Below are 21,668 nucleotides of genomic sequence, written 5' to 3'. Positions count from 1 at the left end.
CTCAGCACTGATCAAAACTGACACTGTGACAGGGTAGCGTAGTGATTAGAACATCTGTGTAGAGAGAAGGAGACGGGTTCAAATCCCGGCCCTGGTACAAATTTTCGATCATCACTTCAATTTGTATATGTACGTGATGGATGTTTGAGACCTGCAAGTGTCTCTGGAACCATATAGCCTCATTTGATTAAATTACCCGTGTCTGGATTTCAGGCAGGACCTTCTGTTCAGCTCAATGTCGAGGTGCTATTCCGATACAGCTAGAAAGCGTCTGCAATGTTGTTTGAATTTAGGGGGAATTTCATGTGGTCTGAGATGTTAATGGGAATTTGGATTGAGGAGGGAGGCATGCTAGGGTAGTCTGTGCAGTTATCCAAAGTCATTTTGAAACACACTAAGGAGAAATTCTTTACATTTTTTCTCTTTAGCTTACCTCAGCTGATCTAGGCATTTGGCTGTCTGCTCCACATAAAGGATGTCATTAACTTGACTTAGTGTTGGATACAGTTGTAATAAGGAAGTTGATAGTTTTTCTGGTATATTTATGTTTGCTGGCATTTTCAAAACATTAACAGTGGCAGAGAAACTCTCGAACTCCACATTTTCGACCTGAAATTGAAACATTTAAATTAATACCTGCCACAAGACAAACATTCACAAACATAATGTTATTGTGGACTGAACTTAAAAAATCCTAAACATAAGAATCAGAAATACAAACAGTACTTAGAGAGCAAAGATGACCCTCATTTTAAAAAAAAGTGGAAAGCTACGAATGTTAAAATCGAATATAATACAACAGATCATCCACGTACATGCATAAAATTAAATCTTTCTCCAGTTCAGCTACACAAAAGACCCAGTAACCTGTGACTTGACACACAAACACACTTTGTTCCAGAGGAGATAAAAGCATCATATACCTGTTGTTGTCAGCATAGCTTCACTCTAGGCATATCCTAACAATTCTCCTGCTTAGCAGTGAATCAGTATTTCTGGCACATTATCAATACTAGCCATGCCTTCCTCATCTACATTTATTTCAAATTTCTTTCTTCTGTCTCATTTGCCAACTTTATCCTAACATTGCTTACTATTCCCTGAACCAACCAATTTATCAAGATTTGAGATGTTCTGTACCGTTGTCACATATTTCTGTTAGAATCTAATTTCTCACATTTGAAGGAATAAAGTAAAGTATCCGGATCACACTGCAGCTACTACTGGGTCTAGGTGCTGACGAGTCCTCTCCATTTGGCATGGTCCTCACACCACTTTTCTTCCTCCACATGCTGCCTGGTCACACTTCTCCTTTCCACAGATATTCTCACTCCCGTTGTCCACTGTGTTCTTGGGTGCCCTCTAGGTCTTTTTCCATCCGTCTTTAGTTCTTCCATAAGTTTGGGAAGTCCCAGCCTATGCATCCTTTTATCATGCTCGTACCATCTTAATCTCTTTTTTTCGATTTCCCTGCTCATATTTTCTTGTTTACGGTCCTTTCTAATATCTACATTCCTTACTCTGTCCATTCTTGTCTTTCCCTAAACCACTTTGAGAAATTTCATTTCCCCTGCTTGCAGTCTGCTCCAGTCCCTCTCTGTGATTGTCCATGTTTCTCCTCCGTAGGTGACAATAGGGAAGTAATAACTCTTATACATAAGGAGTTTTGCTTTTTCTGAAACTTCCTTGGTTGGTTGGTTGGTTTGGGGGAGGAGACCAGACAGCGTGGTCATCGGTCTCATCGGATTAGGGAAGGATTGGGAAGGAAGTCGGCCGTGCCCTTTCAGAGGAACCATCCTGGCATTTGCCTGGAGTGATTTAGGGAAATCACGGAAAACCTAAATTAGGATGGCCGGACGCGGGATTGAACCGTCGTCCTCCCGAATGAGAGTCCAGTATCTAACCACTGCGCCACCCCGCTCGGTGAAACTTCCTTATTCCAAATAAGGTGTTTTATTGTTTGGTAGAAATTGCCTCCCTACTGAAACCTCCTATTAATTTCATTGGTCATTCTTCAATTACTAGCGATTTCACACCCTAAATAAGCGAAACTGTCTACCACTTTGAGGGCTCCTCCATTCAATTTAATATTCCCGTTGATCCCTTTTTCGCTTCCAAATACCATTACTTCACTCTTATCTTTATTTATTTTTAATCCATACCTTTTAATTATTCACTCCCTCCATCACAACATTAAAAAGTGCAGGAGACAGAATACTTCCTTGTTTAAGTCCTTGTCTTATTTCGAATTATTCAGAGTTCTTCAATGGTGTTCTAATTCTAAAATTGTGTCCTCTGTACATTGTCTTTATTACATTAATGTGCCTATCTTCTATACCCATCTTCGTCATTTCTTCCCAGAGTCTTTCCCTGTTAACTGCGTCATATGCCTTTTCTATGCCTATAAAAACTATTATCCCCTTTTGTTATACTCCCAACTTTTTTCTATCAGTTGACAGATAGAAAATTTCAGGTCAATTGTGCTTCTTGCTTTCCTAAACCCATGCTGTTCTTCACTCAGCTCATTTTCTGTTTGTTTCACTTATTCAATTTTGTAAAATTCTTTCAAAAATATCAGCTGTATGACTCATAAGGGTTATTCCTCTATAGTTTTTACAAAGTCTTTTATTGCCTTTCTTGAAGATGGGAACAATGTCTCCTCCAATTGTCAGGTTTTGTACTATTTCTCCACACACTTGACGGTACTCTATATAGTCACTGTATTCCCACTGGACCTGCTGCTCTTATCATGTCCACTGATAACGTCATCAGGTCCTGGGGCTTTCCCCCCATTCATCTTCTTCACAGCTATTTCCATTTCTTCCCATGTAATTTGTCCTAATCCTGCTTACTAACTTCTCCCAATTTCTCCATTCTTTGTTGTTTCCTCGTGTACCCGCTCCTCAGCATTAACAGTTTCTTAAAATGTTCTCTCCAGAGATGTTTTATATTCCCTGGATCTTCAGTCACAGTACCATGCTCTGTTTCCATCGTTACTGGTACTTCAGAAGCCTTCCTTTTATTTTTCATCATTTTATAGAACATTTTCTTATTGCTCTTCACATCTTCAAGTTTGTTTTGTAAACTCTTCCCATGCCATTTTCTTTGCTGTTACCTCTATATATCTTTCATGGTCCTCATCATTTTTAGTTTTCCACCACTTTCTCCATGCTCCATTTTTTCTTCTAACAGCTTGAATTGTGGTATCATCCCACCAACTAGTCTGTCTTGCTTTTTCCTTTGCAGATGTTCTACCACATAGTTTCTGTGATGCTTTGACTAGTGTCTGTGAATAAACTCCATTCTTTTTCTACATCGCAGAAAACTTCTTTTGGAAATTTTGTGTGGTTAATTCTCTATACTTCTCAGCTCTTTCACTCACCTTCACTTTCCAATCCTGTATCCTCATCACTTTCTTCTGTTTTCTATTTTTCACACACTGATTCATTTGCCATTGGCCCACCACTAATCTATGGTCTCCATCTGCACTCACACTTGGAATTACCTTCACATTTGTTACTTTTTCTCCAATTCTCTATCTACTAGAATATAATCAATTACACCCTTGGTTCTTCCATTCCTCTGGTGCAAATCCAGGAGTCTTTTCCGTTCTTCTTCTCTGCCTTCATTTCCAAAATACCCCAATGCTTGCTCAATGTTACGGAATGTTACAAGGAAATTACTGAACACACTGTTACAAATACTGACGTTACTGAAATATTAGATCTACTACTGTTATTACTACTATTCCTATTATTGTTGTTTTTATTATTATGTATTGGTTCACTCATTTCGCATCTTGTTAACATAGTGGTAATGGTTTAAGCAACAAAAGACATGAAACTTCTAGGCAGATGAAAACTGTGTGCAGACCAGTGCTCAAACTCAGGACATTTGCCTTTTGCAGGAAAGTGTTCTACCAGCTGAGGTACCCCAGAACAATTCACGACCTGTCCTCACAGTTTTACTTCTGCCAGTAACTCAACTGTCGCAGTCCAATGCACAGTTTTGACTGCTAGGAATTTTAATATCAACACACACTCCACAGCAAAGTGAAAAATTCATTCTGGAAACAAAAGGCATACTATTATGATGTCCATTTTACTAGTCACAGATTATAATGCATTATTTCCAATAATCATCCTTCCCATTTACAGATGTACGACTCTACCTGAACAGTGGGATGGTAAGATATACAGGAATGGCATATTTAACCCCCAGATTACCAGTACACGCTCCTCAGATGCTATGCCAGCTGTTTCCCAGAATTTCCATGTGCCCTGGTAACCACCAGAACGGCATCTACTTCCCCAGCTTTTGCAAGCAAACAGCATACTGGATTACACTATCAGGGCATATGGGCATTCTATGGGCAGAAGGGAACTTGCCAAGACAGAACAAATGCATCAAGCACAGTAACTTCATTTATAGACAGATGCTGAGCACACAATGGGTAATATCACAAAGTGAGATACAGATTCTACACGCTCAGAGATATCTATGAATATATCTACACAGGGTGTCCCAAGAGGAATGGTCAGGATGCAGGGATAAGACAGGAACACTAATTTGAAGCAAAAAGCTACATATGGACATATGCCCTATTCCACATAGCTTCTCAGAGAGAACATCTTTAAGGCGCATTTGTTTCTGGGCTAGTGGGATGCAGAGAGGAGTGAATGATCAGGCAGAATAACTTGCAGCGTTTGGAAAATTCATTTGTTGAATGTCTTAAGGATGTTTCTTTGACTACACGGAATGCAGTGTGCTTCCAGCATGATGGAGCCCCTCCACATTTTACTACAAATGTGAGAACCATCTGAACCACACTTTCCCTAATCGCTGGATCTGTCAAGGGAATACTTTACACCATTAGATTTTTGTTCATACGGCTGCACGATGTTCGAGGTGTAGAAATGAAAGGTGAATATGCAAGTTGAATGGCTCAGTCGGATCACAGGGGCTGGTGCCCTCATTAGGGAACGCCCAGAAGAGTTAGGAAGCAACACAACCTTTTCTAACAAGAGTGTACAAATGCACTGCAGTTGATAATGAGATACTTGAACATTTATTGTTAACTGCACAATAGCTGTAATGTGACATGTGCAATAATGCTTAGAGATGAATGTCCTAGAAATACATATTTTTCAACTGATACTTTGCAAAATAGATGTTATTATTTTTACTAATTGTTGTACGTGAGTAAAGCGGACAATGTATTGAATAACACAAAAACAACTAACAATGTATAATATGTGCTCTATGTCAGTAACCATTCAGAATAGGGCATACGTCCATATGAAGCTTTCTGCTTCAAATGATTGTTCTCGTCACATCCCTGAGTATCAACCATCCTACTGGGACATCCTGTTCAGCTTATTTTGCTCGTTTGAAATTTTATAAAACACACTAATTATAAACATATGTAGTCTTTTATGTATCTCATTAAACATAAAATTATGCTGTGATTCTTCAGTAATGAGGATGATAGTTGGTTGCAGCCCTGAATTTGTGTCAGCACTAGCCCAACCCCAGATGAAACTAGTTCGTGCTTTCTGCCAATCCCAAATCACATCAAGGGTTGTGCACAATTTGTGAAAATTAGTTGCACAGTGTGGAGAGTGAAATTCGGTACGTCGGTGATTCCGGAAAGGCGAGGAACCCACGTGCGTGATACAATAGGTGTCTATGGCTGCTTCCAATGGGCGAGTAACCACTCATCAGCTTCAGCACATAGGTTACGTATGGCGCTGGTCCTGCACGCACCTGAGGCCAGACTTGGTGATTTGTCAATGACCTTCAGATGAAGATGTCTTGCTGCTCTGTACACTCACAGCCAGATTCTGGCTAGCAATGCACAACAGCCTTAGAAAACTTGTGTGGATGTGTCGTGCCTGTCCCTCACAACCCGTAAGAAAGGCAATCTGAGTATTCACTGCTTTTAGGGATCCAAGTTTCAGGCTATCTTTCAGGCTATCTAAACAGGGTAACATGACAGCGTGTCCCTCAACTGCCAGTCAGGTACGTTAAAAAAATATTAGGAGGGGGATAAAAAACCACATACACACACACACACAAAAAACCCACTCTACTATTTACAGAAATTCAAAAATCCATTTTCTGCATCCCATTCTTGCGATCTCTAACTGTACGTTGAAACTGGCAAATTGCTGTTGCAGAGGATGAACAAAAAGGCTGAAAAATCAGCAAACAGTGAAGAGCAGAGAGAGTACAAGGCTCCTACTACAATCGGGGCGGGGGGGGGGGGGGGGGGGTGTTACTGGTGGCTATATAACAGTTCTCCCAACTGTCAGGGAATGCAGTACTAGTTACAGGCTACCTAGATAATGGCTTAAGATTACTTTACAAGTGAGTTGAAGCGTTAAATATTTGATTGATACTGTATAAATGAGAAAAAGTTTAGAAAAGGTTTGAAATTATAATCAAACTTTTTTGCTCAACACTAAGAGTTCTCACTATGAAATAGTGCACAAATAAATTCTGTATAATTTTGGCTTGATCTGAACAGGAGCCCTTTTTCTTTACGCATCTCAACGTTAGTGACATTGTATCTCCTGAACTAAGTGTCACACAACATCATAATTTTGCGCATACATTCAGTGGTATATGTTGTGTACAGTTGTCTTACTGCGCTAAGTTTTTAACGTAAGGTTGTAACTCTTAATGAGTACATTATGATAGTATTTCACATTTTTAGATTCAGTCAATAATCACATGAAATATCGGAAACTAAATTTTCCTTGCCTCTGAATGCCGTTAGGTACGAAACCTGTAACTGGTCTGGGCTCCAGGACAGTTGAGGGGCCAGGTTGACAATAGTTAATAGTGGCTTGAACTTGCACAAAGCTGCCTCATTTCTTAAGTACAGTTCCAGCGATGGCTGTTCATTCATTTAAGAATCTTTCCTAAATAACTAGTCAAGGCAAGGCTTCTGCAAATACTGAGGCATGCTCAGTCCTTTCTCAGTTTTGAGGAGGGGAACCATAACTGAATTTGGAAACAGTCCTACCCGCCATATCAAACTAAAACTTTCTAGAAGGATTTACTTCAATTTCATTTGCAAATATAGCATTGCACAGAACTGAAAATGATTCTGATTGGGTGCATTATCATGTGCCTCATACAGAATTGAATCCAGAAGTTACATGGAAAAGAGACAATCACATAACAGAATTGTCGGATCTGAAGTCTGGCCAATCCTCCTACACACACACACACACACACACACACACACACACACACACACAACAGAAACAGGATGTCTTAACCCAGATGACCATGTCATAACAAATTACTCTGCTACTGTCTGGGTTATGTCCACAGGTATTGTTAGGAAACTCCCTGCACGCGCTATAGGTGGCCAACTCGTGTACCAGAAACTTCCTGTTGTGCACCAAGAGGAGTAGTCAATAGACCCTGAGATACTGACACCACTTTTTGTTCCATCTGATTGAACAGTGAGCTGGGACCCTCAGAGATCAGTATTTAAACTGCCACCGAGCGGCATGCCACATTCGGACTGCACAGAACCATTCACTGTTCCACTAAGGAACAGCTGCCTCCAAAGATGGATAAATCAGTGGGTGGGCAGAACATGGTTACGAAGTGGTCGACCCAGAACTAAGCTGTCTAGTGTTCTTAAACAGCTAGTTGTACGGTTTCCACTTTGCTCTGCCATCTTTATCCCTCATTTCAGTGACTGCTCCATCTGGCAGACACATCCAGAAAGGAACAGCAAAGAACTGCTACAAGGTGATTTTATAAGTACTGCGACCGATTATTCCTGATGAGACATTACACAGTGGTGTGTTCTGACCTGCCATGCAAGATGGTGGGAGCCGTTAGTTTTGAAACACACCCAGTCACAGTCATTCCTGTACTGCCGGAGAGTCAGGACACCCATTCCAGTGAACCCTATTTTGAGCTTACATAAAACAGTGTCTCAGATCGTACTGTGGAGTGACACTACAGTAATAAATTTTGAGTTAAACTTGGAAGTTTGCCTCCAAAACTTCTCCTTTAATTCAATAGTCCTTTAGCAGTAATAGTTCGTCCAAGTCATATGTTCTCCAATGACATGTGGGGCGCAGCTACCGCCGTATCAGATGTATCAATGGTACACGCCCCCCCAGCCTATAGGGGGCCCAACACGTGTTAGCAAAAATTCGTAAAATGTCTTCCACAACCTCACTAATGGTGAATGCTTAAGTCTTAGCCCGTACCCAAAATGCATAATTAACCAGGTGTCCAAATGTTGCCAATACTGAACGTCTAAGATTTCCCGTGCCGTATGTCAGCAGACGACAATGATTATGGTATTTCTCCTTTGCAATTGAATGAGAACAATCCATACGCGTTTATTTCAAATTGTGCATGCTGTTTATGATGTTCAAACGTTGTAAATCTAGTGATTATTTGTTCCATAATAAGTTTAATTGTGAAAGAAATGAGTGAAAGAAAGAGAGGTACAAAAAGAAGAAACAAATACGAGGAGGAGGAGGAGGTTGTAAAGAAATTGCCCAAAATTTCCTCAGTTTCTTAGCACTCATATTCTGTGAGCTATTTACTTAGCAATGGTAATACGAGGAGGAGGAGGTTGTAAAGAAATTGCCCAAAATTTCTTCAGTTTTTTAGCACTAATATTCTGTAAGTTATTTACTTAGCAATGGTAAGTGCTAAAAGCTTATCTATATCCATGTGAAAAAAAAAAACTTTATGTGAATTATGATAACAAACCATAGGGCTAGACTAAGGGCGCACATGCGAATACATTCATAATTTTGTATACACAAGTTTTCCCGCGTTAGGTGTCTGTAGATGGATGTTTAATTTTACGCCCTCCATGCAGAGTGTATTGATTACATACATTTTTTATCGTATACAATTAACAAGATGGTGACACGTTAAATTTGTTTACAATAGTGAGTTAACATTTTGCAAAAGTTTAACATGAACGAACAGAAATATCTCTCGATACACACCAAACTCACAGAGAATTACAAATGGGAAGAGCACAAGTACAGAGGTCAGTCAACGCACATCGCAGTTTTCCAGCTATTGCAAATTTATATTTGCGTGGAATCTTCTTTTGCAAATAAATTGCTAGCACTCTTCGTAGCAGACAGGCAAATCATTTTTACGTTTACTGGTGCCTGCACATCAGCGAATCCCATTTTACATTGCATTTTAAAATAATGTGTACTACTTTCAATTTTCGGTGAGGACTCGGTCCACTCGGTTCTTTATATATGGTTTATCCATTTTAAGTTTACGGTAAGTAAGAGTTGCATTCGTGAACAGTTACGGAATAGTGTTAAAATTGAACATAACACGCATAAAAATTTCATGTCAGCACGAGGGAATTGCATGACTACTCAAAGTATATAACTGACCCCAATTTTATTGATTGTTTCAAATGCTTTGAAAGAAATCCGTCAGAAGTTATTTAAAAATTAAAGAACTGCAAATATTTTGTTATTACCAACAAGTTGTGATAAAATATTATTAATTTACTCCTTCTATAAAATTAACAGCTCCTGAGGATGACATGTGGTTTTATACAATTGTTGCAAATAAAATCAAGAAAAGTAGCTTACTTTTTCCTTCAATGTTACGTCGCGTTATGTGACCATAATCTGCAGCAAGGTCAAAATGAATGCATGTCTTACACATATAATTTCATTACCTCCACTCTGTGAGCACATCTATTTCTAAAGCAAAGAAAAAAAGCCTTTCTGTGTACATTACACAGGTAGCTGCTTGGTTCCTAAGAAATCTTCCTTCGGTGGTGCCAACATGCCGCTCTGTTGTGTTCTGGTCCAAATTCAGCCCTGTACTCCACTATTTTATTCACTTTTTGGCAAAATCCTATGTTCTGAAGGAAACTCCAGAAACTTGCCAGTGACGCTTATAACTCTTCTTGCTGCTTTGAAACATCAGCCAATTTATGCAGTGATCATTTTATTTGCAACAACTGTATAAAACCACATGTCATCCTCAGGAGCTGTTAATTTTACAGAAGGAGTAAATTAATAATACTTTATCACAACTTGTTGGTAATAACAAAATATTTGCAGTTCTTTTAACTTTTAAATAACTTCTGACGGATTTCTTTCAATGCATTTGAAACAGTCAATAAAATTGGGGTCAGTTATATACTTTGAGTAGTCATGCAATTCCCTCGTGCTGACATGAAATTTTTATGCGTGCTATGTTCAATTTTAACATTATTCCGTAACTGTTTATGAATGCAACTCTTACTTACTGTAAACTTAAGTGGATAAACCATATATAAACCAGGAAATATGATACTGGTAACTCATTCTCACTGTATTTCGTAAACATTTAGAACAGAAACATACGATATGGAACACAAATTAAAGTATCATATCTCAAAACAGTCATATGATTACCTACTTAAATTTGTTTGCCTCTTTAAAGCCAAATGTAAACCAATACATTTACTACGCTGTCATATTATCTGCACAAGGAATGTACATTTCATGGCCTTGAGAGTATATTACAAAGTGTAAGTGTTCTGTACAGTTTAAATGAGTGCCTTCAACATGAGATACAAAATCACAGATTGTTCTGCTTGTATTATATAGTGCTCTACAAGACTATTGTGTCATGCCAGTTGCACATGCACAAAAGCCTCTTAGAATGTGCACAATCCAAGGTGTGTTCGCAACTCTGATGCAAAGTTTCGCGGCGTCCAGAGGAGTAGCAATGTAATATAGCGCAGTACATTTAGTGCCATGTATTTCAGATTACTGTATCTATATTATACTGAACAGCATTCAACGAAAAATAAAGCAACAAATCTGCAAGGTGTCACAAGTTAGGGTGTTCCCATCCCCTTGTACTCTTACATGGCAGTCGCAACAGTTGCTAAGTACCATCTCCACCACAGCAGTCGTGTGGTATGGCATGATGGGAAAATGGTGTGTGTGTGTGTGTGTGTGTGTGTGTGTTGTGTATGTGTGTGTGTGTGTGTGTGTGTGGTGATGGTGATGGTGATGGTGATGGTGATGGTGATGGTGATGGTGATGGTGATGGTGATGGTGATGGTGGGGGAGGGGGGGGGAGGTGGCACCAATTAAGCCTATTTATCTCACTCCATCCACAGCACGGTTGTTCCTCCACCTTCTGCACCTCGCACCCCCTGCATTGCAGCAACCTTAAGAATATTGTCCACTTGGAAATTGCATAACGTCACGATGAAATAATTTGGGTTCGCCGGACCTAGTATAAAGATTAATCAAAAAATGAAAGATTTGTTTAATTAACATTTTTAATTCTACACTTTTGAATAATTTCCAAAAATTCTCAATATTAATTTTACTTCATTTTATTTTTAGATTCACCTGGAACACATTGTCTGCCAGAGATTTGGTAAATAGAAGACATTCATACAAAAGATTTTAATAAGTCTCAGGAATTTCATAATGTATCTTGAAATTTTGGTGAAGCCTTACTGAAAGCGAACAAAAAAATAATTTTTAAATTGGGCCCATTAAAACCACAAGGGCCGTTTCCAAAGGATCCAGAAACAAAGCAATGTTTTTCTACATCTACATATCTACATATACACTCCACTAGCCACCAAGTAGAGGTGTAGGGCACAATTTGTGCCAAAGTCATATTTCCCCCCCTCTGTTCCACTCGTGGATCGCACGAGGGAAAAACGACTATCTGAACGCCTCAGTACGAGCTCTAATTTCCCATATCTTTGAATGGTGATCATTGCGCCATTTGAAAGTTGGTGGTAATAATATATTCGCTATATCCTCAGCGAAGATCGGATTTTGGAATTTTCTCAGGAGCCCCTTCTGTTTAGCATCTCATCTATCTGCAAGTGTATCCCACTTCAAACTTTCTATGAGATTTGTAATGCTCTCACGATGGCTAAATGTACCAGTCACAAATCTTGCCACTCTTCTTTGGACCTTCTCAATCTCTTGAATCAGACCCAACTGGTAAGGGTCCCACACAGAAGAACAATACTCCAAGACTGGACAAACTAATGTAGTGTAAGCTATTTCCTTTGTTGAAGGACTGCATCACTTCAGGATTCTACCAACAAACCACAATCTAGAGCTCGCCTTGCCTGTTTCTTGTGTAATCTGATCATTCCATTTGGGATCATTTCGAATTGTCACACCCAGATACTTGGCGGATGTTACTGCTTCCAAAGACTGGGCATTTATTTTGTACTCTTACATTAATGGGGTTTTTCGCCTTGTTATATACAGTAGGTTACATGTACTAATATTGAGAGATATGCAATAGATAAGCGATGCAATGGTGCTACGATTTGTGCAGCATTCGGTATGAACCGAAAATAATAGTTTGTTTTCCCTAAGACTGACTGCAATTCTGTGACATTGCAAGGAACTGGCAGATCACGTATGGCTACCAAATTTGACTGAAGAAAATGTACACCTTGACTGTTTATAACATGACCAAGATAATGCAACTCAGGTTTAAAAAAATTTACACTTGTCCAGTCTACACTTTAGTCCTGTATCAGATAAAACACGAAGCAAAGCACTGAAATTTGCAATGCGTTTGTCAGGTTTACAACCTGCTACAACAATACTGTCCAAATCGTTTGAACAGTTTGGTACTTCAGCAGTCAGCTGTTCCAAATACTGTTGGAAAATGGTAGGTATGGAAGCACTGCCAAAAGGGAAACACAAATATTTAAACAAGCCCAAATGAGTGTTCACAATACACACGTTTTGAGATTCTTAATCTAGTGGTATTTGAAGATATGCGTCACGCAAACAATTTTTTGAAAAGTAGCAAGCAGTGCCTAACCTGTCCATGAGATCCTCTGGGTGTGGCAATGGAGAAGTATCATTCACAGTTTGTGGGTTGACTGTAGACTTAAGTTGAACACAGAGGCGAATGCAACCCGAAGGTCTGGGGAGCAAAGGCAGTGTACTTGCCCACTGACTAGCCTGTATGGACTAGTTTAGCAGCTACTTTGTCCCGTAATGCAATGGGAAGAGTTCTAGCCTGGCAAAATTTCAGCTGAGCATTGTCTTTCATAGTAATATGTGCAACAAAATTGCAGACAATGACAACATATTGTCCTGAATTTTAAAACCAAACAAATCAAATGAAACAAGGCCAAATATTTTCTCACAAGCGCGTCATTGTAGCACTGTAAAAGTCACAGTTGACATATGCAAGTGATACACGGCAGGCAAAGTACATTTTCCGAGAATGGGAATGTCTTGTTCAGTATAGGCCATCAGGTGCGTGCTAGTTTTAGACAGGGATGGGGAGCCTTAACAGTTCATATTTGTTACAATTTAACAATGTAACAGGGGCACCCATGTCAAACTGAAATTTCACACGTTTTCCACGAATATGCAAGTGAACAGAAAGTTTGTTAGACTGCCATAGCACTGAAGAAACTGTGGACTTGGTAGTTGTGCTAGTTTTGCTAATGCCTGCTGCAGGCTTTGAATGCATGGCATTGATAACATGGGCCATGTGACTAGATTTTTGTGAGTGGGCAGAATTTTTATGTTTGTTCCACTGCAAACATACGGATTGTATGTGACCTTTCTTGCCACAAGCGGAATACTGTGCTTGTTTGGATGGGCAGTCTTTTATTTTGCACTGTATTGGTGGTTTGAGTCATCAGGTGGTGCTGTACTGTGTTTTGCAGCAAGGCAATTTGCTGGGTCCAAAACTGAAACATCTGTGTTAGCTTTGATGTATCTATCACTTACAGCTGAGACGCTGAGCAGTAGGTGGGAGAGGTGGATTGCTCATATTGGAAGAGACAAATGCAATAAACAGACAAGGGGGAAAAAAAAAAAAAAAAAAAAAAAAAAAAAAAAAAAAAAAAAAAGGGGGGGGGGGGGGGGGACAAGCAACGAAAATTTCTGCAGTGCCTACCTGAAAACCTTGAATAGCAAAACACTATAAGAGATACTATTAAAACACACCCTTGCAGAGAAAAGATGAAGTAGAATTAAGATGACAGCAAAACAGAAAAGAAAATCTGTGGCAGCCAAGCACTGGGTTCTTCTTAATACTCGTCGCCAAATGTTAAATCCTGCCTAATTGTCGAATATAGGGTGTCTGGATAGCCTGCTTTCTCGGATTGCTAGACAACATTCAAACAAATAATCTTAAAGAGTTTTATTATGAAATAAACAATGACAATACTTAACTTTGACAATAACACAGAAGTGTCACAAGCAAAGGGTGCAAGCAAGTAAGAAATCTCTTCAGTATATACAATTCCCAATACAAGTGAAGTAATACAGTTGATTCTTCTATTCAGGTTGCTAGTCGTGAAGCTTCTGTAGAACTGGGCCGCAGCCAGTTGTGCGCGGCGCTTATGTCCTCTTTGCATAGAGGCCACTGCTGTCGCGCTGTTGTCCTGGAGAGGGGACAGTCAGTGTGCAACTGGCTGACGTCTTCTTCACAGCTGTCTCTGCTCTCTCATTCCCGACTGGCATGCTGGCGCTTGACTTTACGCTGTAACACACTACATTCTCTTGCACACTCTTTGTATCAGACAAATTTTCAAGTTGCACATTCCTGATATACGAGGGCTATCCACAAAGTACATTACGTTTTGGAATTAAAAATAAATAAAGTATTGGAATTTTTTTTAATTATATACAGATGAAAGCCACCCTTCAATACTACTTTTCTACATAGTTGCCATTTAAATTAAGGCACTTATCGTAGCGATGGACGAGCTTGGAAATTCCTTCATCGTAAAATTCGGCCCCCTGCGCCTTCAACCACGTGGTTACCTCTTCTTGAAGCTGTGCGTCGTCATCAAAACGCTGCATAGCCAACCACTTCTTCATTGCTGGGAATAAGTGGAAGTCGCTCGGTGGCAGGTCGGGACTGTACGGCGGATGAGGAAACAACTCCCACTTAAACGATTCTAGAACTTCATGAGTGGCATTTGCCGTGTGGGCCCGGGCGTTGTGAATCAGCAAGATCTTTGAGCCCAACTTTCCCCTGCGCTTGTTTTGTATTACTCTTCTCAGGTTGTGCAGAGTTTGGCAATACCTTTGAGAGTTTATTGTAGTGCCTCTTTCCAGGAAATCCACAAAAATCGTATTTCTACCAGGTTACTGATTAACCAAGTGGTTGAAGGGACAGGCGGCCGAATTTTACGACGAAGGAATTTCCAAGCTCGTCCATTGCTATGATAAGTGCCTTAATTTAAATGGCAACTATGTAGAAAAGTAGTATTTAAGTGTGGCTTTCATCTGTATATAATAAAAAAATTTTCAATACTTTATTTATTTTTAATTCCAAAACGTAATGTACTTTGTGGATAGCCCTCGTACATAGGCTTGAATGTTTCCTTGTATCCACTCAAGATGCTACGAGTTTGAAGACAACCAACACCGCTACTGTTCCCTGCTGCAAACAATGCAGTAATGAAGACGTTGAGTCAGAAAACTCTACAACTAGACTTCAGGCTCGCAAGAAGTATCACTGGAAATTTTTACATCAGATTTATTACAGCCAGTAATAGGAGCAGATTTCCCAGCGTATTTCAGTTTGCTACCTGATATTACGAATGGTTGTTTAATTGACCACACTTCAGGCAGCATCACTAAAGGCACCCGGGTATTTCAACTTACAAGAGAGGTACAAGCATCATCATCTAAAAACTTCTCAATTTACTTGCCACATCAACTTTGGATAAAGTCTCATGCTTTCGATTTTTGCCTCAATCATCGTCACCAGAGTATTTCCGCCTCTGACAACAACGATGAAAACCGAGCGGGGTGGCACAGTGGTTAGACACTGGACTCGCATTCGGGAGGACGACGGTTCAATCCCGCATTCGGCCATCCTGATTTAGGTTTTCCGTGATTTCCCTAAATCATTCCAGGCAAATGCCGGGATGGTTCCTCTGAAAGGGCACGGCCGACTTCCTTCCCAATCCTTCCATAATCCGACGAGACCGATGACCACGCTGTCTGGTCTCCTTCCCCAAACCAACCAACCAACCAACCAACAACGATGAAAGCAATCCAGAATGTAAAGTTTGGAGGGTAGGAGACGAGGTACTGGCAGAAGTAAAGCTGTGAGGACGGGGCGTGAGTCGTGCTTGGGTAGCTCAGCTGGTAGAGCACTTGCCCGCAAAAGGCAAAGGTTCTGAGTTCGAGTCTCGGTCCGGCATACAGTTTTAATCTGCCAGGAAGTTTCATAGCAGCGCACACTTCGCTGCAGAGTGAAAATCTCATTCTGGAAACATACACCATAATTACAGACCAGAACAGGGTGTCAAGTGTATATTATATACCTACGAGGGTCACTCCAAAAGAAATGTACACTATTTTTTTTAAAAATCCATATTTTATTCTACATTTTTTGAAAGTTTTACAGTGTGTAGATACATCCTTTAGGAACAATATTTTCATTTATCCTTTAGGAACAATATTTTCATTTATCCACATAATTTCCATCCCTCTCAACTGCGTTATGCCAGCTTGGAACCAGCGCCTGTATACCCGCATGGTAAAATTCTGGACCAACCAGTTGGAGCCACTGTTTGGCAGCGTGCACAAGGGAATCAACATCTTGAAACATTGTTCCATGAAGAGAGTCTTTCAGTTTCCCAAAGAGATGATTTATGGTGGTTCCACTTTTTTTTTTTTTTTCTTAGGTGAATTTGCAGCCACTCCATTGATTGCCTCTTCGTCTCTGGTGAAAAATGATGGAGCCATGTTTCATCGGCCGTCACAATTCTTCCAAGAAATTCATCTCCACCATTCTCATATTGTTCCACTGCATACCATTTTTCTTGTTTCTTTGTGAGCCACTGTCAACATCCTGAGAACCTACCTGGCACAAACCTTTTTTAATGCTAACACTTTCAGTATTCTGCAAACACTTCCTTTCCCTATCCCAACGTAGCGTGACAATTCATTCACTGTGATGCGTCTGTCAGCAGTCACCAATTCATTAACTCTCTGCATATTGTCTGGAGTGTATGCAGTATGAGGCCTGCCGCTGCAAGGACAATCCTTAATATTGCTGTGCCCGCTTTCATCATGTAACCTGCTTGCCCACCGACTAACTGTTCTGCCACTCACGGGAACAGGTTGAACTAAGATTGAAAACAAGTGGGAAGGATGTATCTACACACTGTAAAACTTTCACACATGCAGAATGAAAACTGTATTTTTACAAAAATAGTGTGCATTTCTTTTGGAGTGACCCTCGTATATAACCCAGGCATTCCACACTTTAGGTGGGAAGGCTATGTGGCAACATAACACAGTAAAGTACAGCTGGCTTTCTGACACCTCTGATTATTTACTCCTAGTTTTCGTTCTTTCTGATGAAATTCTCAAATGGAATATTTTTGTTTCTCAGAAAAGTTATGAATATCAATGAAGCAATTTAGTATTCTGCACGGTTGTTTTAGTGTACTTTAACTGCAGTACATAAACAGTATGTTCAATTTAACTGATTAAAAGAGAACCTAAAAATGTAGAAAATGAGAAGGCGACAGGTAAAACGGACATCTAAAAAACATGATAAGACTGAAGATGCAAAATGGTTAAGCAGGTATAGTTAGAAAAAGTGTCCTAAAGTGTACAAAAAGTAATGAAATACATTTTTTTTTAAATATTCATTGGCAATATATCTAAAAAGCTTTAAAAGTCCTCACACTACAGGGTGTATAAGTAGACAAGGAAAAAAAACGCCATGATTTTTCCCAGATTTCCTGGTTAAAATATCCACTTTTTTCCGGGTGAGAATACAGTTTTTCTATGTTACGTGACAGTATACTTTCCCACGAAACTGTAAAACTTATCGACTCTTTGAATGGTTAACGTTTTATATGCCATTGGCGTAGAGATTCCCACAGTCACTTTAGAAAACAAAATCCAGCACAAATGAGATCTTCGATGATGTGCAGCAACGTGTACGCTAGACATTTTCATAATTCCGAAAGTGTAAATCTGAATTTCACCAAGGTCAGCATGTTAGTTTCCAAATCATTGAAACTGAGATTACGATGCCCCTTTGTAAGCCAATCATAGCTCATGTCACGTGATCTCGCCAGCCGATATTCAGAGCATAGGACATGTGATGTAGTCAGCCAATAGCAACATCACTGTTAAGTTAATGGTTTAGATTACTATACATAGTGTAGTTACAAGAAACTTTCACTTATAATATTGATCTCAAAGATTAGTAAGCTACAAGAGAAGTTACACTTTCACATGTAATATTGGTCTTTTCTGCAAGTGTTACACTTTAAGAAACATCACACAAATGTGCCAGTAAAATTTAAAATAATGACATAAATGTCTGGTCTTCTGGGCTTAAAATTCTTCTAAGTGGACAGTGTTCAAAATGTAAAGTTGTAAACGAGAGTCAAACACTGTGATTTGAGAAATTCAGTGCAAGTTCTCACACGCAAGATAATTCATCTTGCGTAAAAGGAAATTTACTTTGAAAGTAATGCTTTTCAAACCACCATTTGTAGTATTTTCCCCGAGACATAGAAACAGGTTAGTTTCAGCAGTTGCCCAAGTGTGCCAGAAAACAGGCGCTACTGTGCTTGCGCAGCTATGATAGTCTAGGAAACACATACCGTATTTACTCTAATCTAAGCCGCACTTTTTTTCCGGTTTTTGTAATGCAAAAAGCCGCCTGCGGCTTAGAATCGAGTGCAAGGCAAGTGGAAGTTCTGAAAAATGTTGGTAGGTGCCGCCACAACTAACTTCTGCCGTCGTAAAGGCACAAAGATAAATACTGGCGCCAAAACCTCCGCGTCAGTAAATAAATTAAAAAAAAGGGTGGAAGACGAGCTTTTTTTCTCCGCCCCCAGTTTCGACCACTGCATTTTCATACATTATCCAACGAAGTAAATACAAATTCCGTATTGTTGATCTTCGAATGTAGCAGAATTTCAATGTACTAAGAAAATCCAACACGCAAGACTGTTTGGAATGCTTGTCAATATCGTATTATTCTTATGCCTAATAGTGATACAGTGAGAAATGAAGCACGGCAACTGACTAGATTTGTAATTCTAAGATGACTCTAATTTCTGTGCAGAATTTGATGTACCAAAGAAGCGGCCGCAAAGATTTTCAAACGGAGAAACATTTTCGCCTAACCTTCGTTCAGAACATGTTCTATCATACGCAGTCTATTATTTGGTTCTTGTTGATCATTATCAAAGAAAGCAGCAGTGTAAGTAACAACAAATAGCAGTCTCTTGCCATTGTTTCGCTAATGAGACGATTACTCTCTCTTTTTGTTTTTTTGAACTGTAAGCGGTGGTAGCGCGCACAAAAGCAAGCCATGCCGCGAGCGGCGACAGGCCGTAAACACGCACTATCAATGCGACAAACAATGCGTGACACAGTACAGTAATGCATTTTCAGCTTAGAGTGCCGCAAACACCTATAACAAAGAAAACAGCACTTATCTGATCAAAGCAAAATGAGCAATCGATTCAAACCAGACGAAGCACGTGAAAAAGTAAGGGTACCCGTATAAATACGGACGGAGCGCCTGACGCATAGCAATGGCTACCTGGTAAAGCTTAACTGCTAAGCTAACGACTCGAACCAAACTACTGTAGTTGTATCGTCATTCATTCGACCTAAATTGTGTCTCATATTACAATGGACCAACTTTGTTTCGATTTGGAGGTGCGGCCTAAAACTTTACTCTCCCCTTGAATTTCGAGTCTCAAATTTCCGGTGCGGCTTAGATTCGGGAATTTTTTTTTCCTTTATTTCGAGTCTCATTTTTCAGGTGCGGCTTAGATTCGAGTGCGGCTTAGATTCGAGTAAATACGGTATGTTTGTACGTATAAAGCATTATGATATCTTACATTACATCATAAAAGGAACCGGGCACCAGAGGATGCAACAAGAGCATCAAAGTTCATAAACCATACTAAAATGTATAATTCGGCTTGAAGTGCACATTCTTATATCCAGATCCACAGAGAAGTAGGCCCCAACCTGATAGTAATGTCAGGTTGCTTTTCGGGATGTATATTTTCTAAGAGTATCAGTACTGTACTATCTCATGTTTGGTTCTTTATTATGGCAAAATGCCATAGGTGCCAGAAGATGAAAATGTGCACTTTAAATTCATCGAACTAGCCTATACTGTGGAACAAAATGTTTAATTTCAAATAAATTGATTGCCTCAATGGAAAACATTAATAAAAGTAAAATTTCTCTAGCAAACCGACAAAAATAACTTCATTGCTCTGCAGGGCAATTACTGCTTGCCTGCCAAAAACGTGGAAATGAAATAAAATCAGAAAACTAAAGCTAGTAATATATTTCAGCCTTCCATAATTATGTGAATGTATTTTAATTCACTTGATAGCTCCCACCCACAGAAATCCATTTCGTTTTCATTTGACGTGGGAACTGCACCCTAAGAGGAAACAGCAAAATCACTAAACGTAAACACGGGTCATGTGGAGACTACCCACCTCCCCTGTAGAACTCAATACTGCTCTGCACATGCGCGAGTCTGGAAGCTTGGGCCCACCAGAAAAAATTTTCAGGTTAGCATCTGGCTTCAAGTAGCCAGAGAAGTGGGAAAGGAACTTCTCTTGTACGACAGAACTGTGCATGCACATGAGCCCTCTGGCAACTGCTCAAACGAACGTAATGTAAACAGTTGTGACATTACGCTCATAGGAAGCAGTTTATTGTTACGAAGTATTGCATAGTCTTTGTCCTAAGACCTTCGACAAATTTTGCTGTTGGCAGATGCCTGTGTGTGCATAGTGTTTTGTTGTTGTAAACAGCACATTTCCTCTGCAACTAAAGTTTTATTTTCGTATTTTACTATCGTTTATGTTTTATTGCTGCAGCATTATTTTGCAGTAGCAGGATATAGTAATATTCCCTGTTAGAGTATCAGTTCTTACTAGTCAAAATTACAAAAATTTAACTAAAAATTAAAATCAAGAAAAATTCCCAGGTTTTTCCTGGATTTCCCGGGGCGTATACACCCTGAATTAGTTACTGTAAACATCTACAATTTTTTCCAGTGCTTTACCCACAATTGTTAAGCCCCCTGGAAGGCCTCGACCAGACCCTCATTCAAGAGCGTTGTTACGGTCTTTCGTCACAGCCTTTTGGATGTCCTCAATGCTCTCAATGGCATCCTTTGAGTGCAGTTGTAATCCTGAGGCACAGGAACTTGTCCAGCGGAGAGAGGTTAGGACTAGGATGGCTACGGCAGTTAGCTTTGCCAGCCGCACCTTACCCGAAGCTGAACGTTCATATTCAGTTACGGAGTTGGAGGGTTTGGCTGTAATTTGGTCCTTTAAAAAGTCAGAATATTTGCTTTGGGGTAACACAAAAAAGCGTACTGTGATCATCAGTCCCTATCGTTTTTGTTAACTTGTAAATTACTATACCGACAGATAGCCAGGTGGCGTATGTTCTTCAAGAATTTGATTTTGAAGTAGTGTACCTAAAAGGAAACCAAAACATATCATCTGATGCTCTTGCTCGATTACCACAAGGCTTAAAGGAATACATTGATCTTTTAGAGCAGGAAGGTGAAATAAGAGCTATGTTGATGGAAGACAAAACACTATAACCATACTATGTCCACAAGTGTAAACATGTGGAGCAATT

General features: G+C 39.7%; 1 protein-coding gene across 3 annotated transcripts in view; it reads right to left on the bottom strand.

The window, feature by feature from the left end:
* LOC126188122 (protein nessun dorma-like) overlaps positions 1-21,668 on the bottom strand; it is a 232,789-nt gene that overhangs the window by 154,025 nt on the left and 57,096 nt on the right. For all 3 annotated transcript variants that reach the window (XM_049929593.1, XM_049929594.1, XM_049929595.1), the window contains one exon: positions 434-609. In XM_049929593.1, coding sequence (XP_049785550.1) covers positions 434-609 — 176 coding nt within the window. The remainder of the gene's footprint in view (positions 1-433; positions 610-21,668) is intronic.

Source organism: Schistocerca cancellata, chromosome 5 (genome assembly GCF_023864275.1).
Source record: "Schistocerca cancellata isolate TAMUIC-IGC-003103 chromosome 5, iqSchCanc2.1, whole genome shotgun sequence".
In the NCBI taxonomy this organism is placed as follows: domain Eukaryota; kingdom Metazoa; phylum Arthropoda; class Insecta; order Orthoptera; family Acrididae; genus Schistocerca; species Schistocerca cancellata.
The sequence above is the reverse complement of the archived record's forward strand: the minus strand, read 5'-3'. Positions and strand labels throughout refer to the sequence as shown.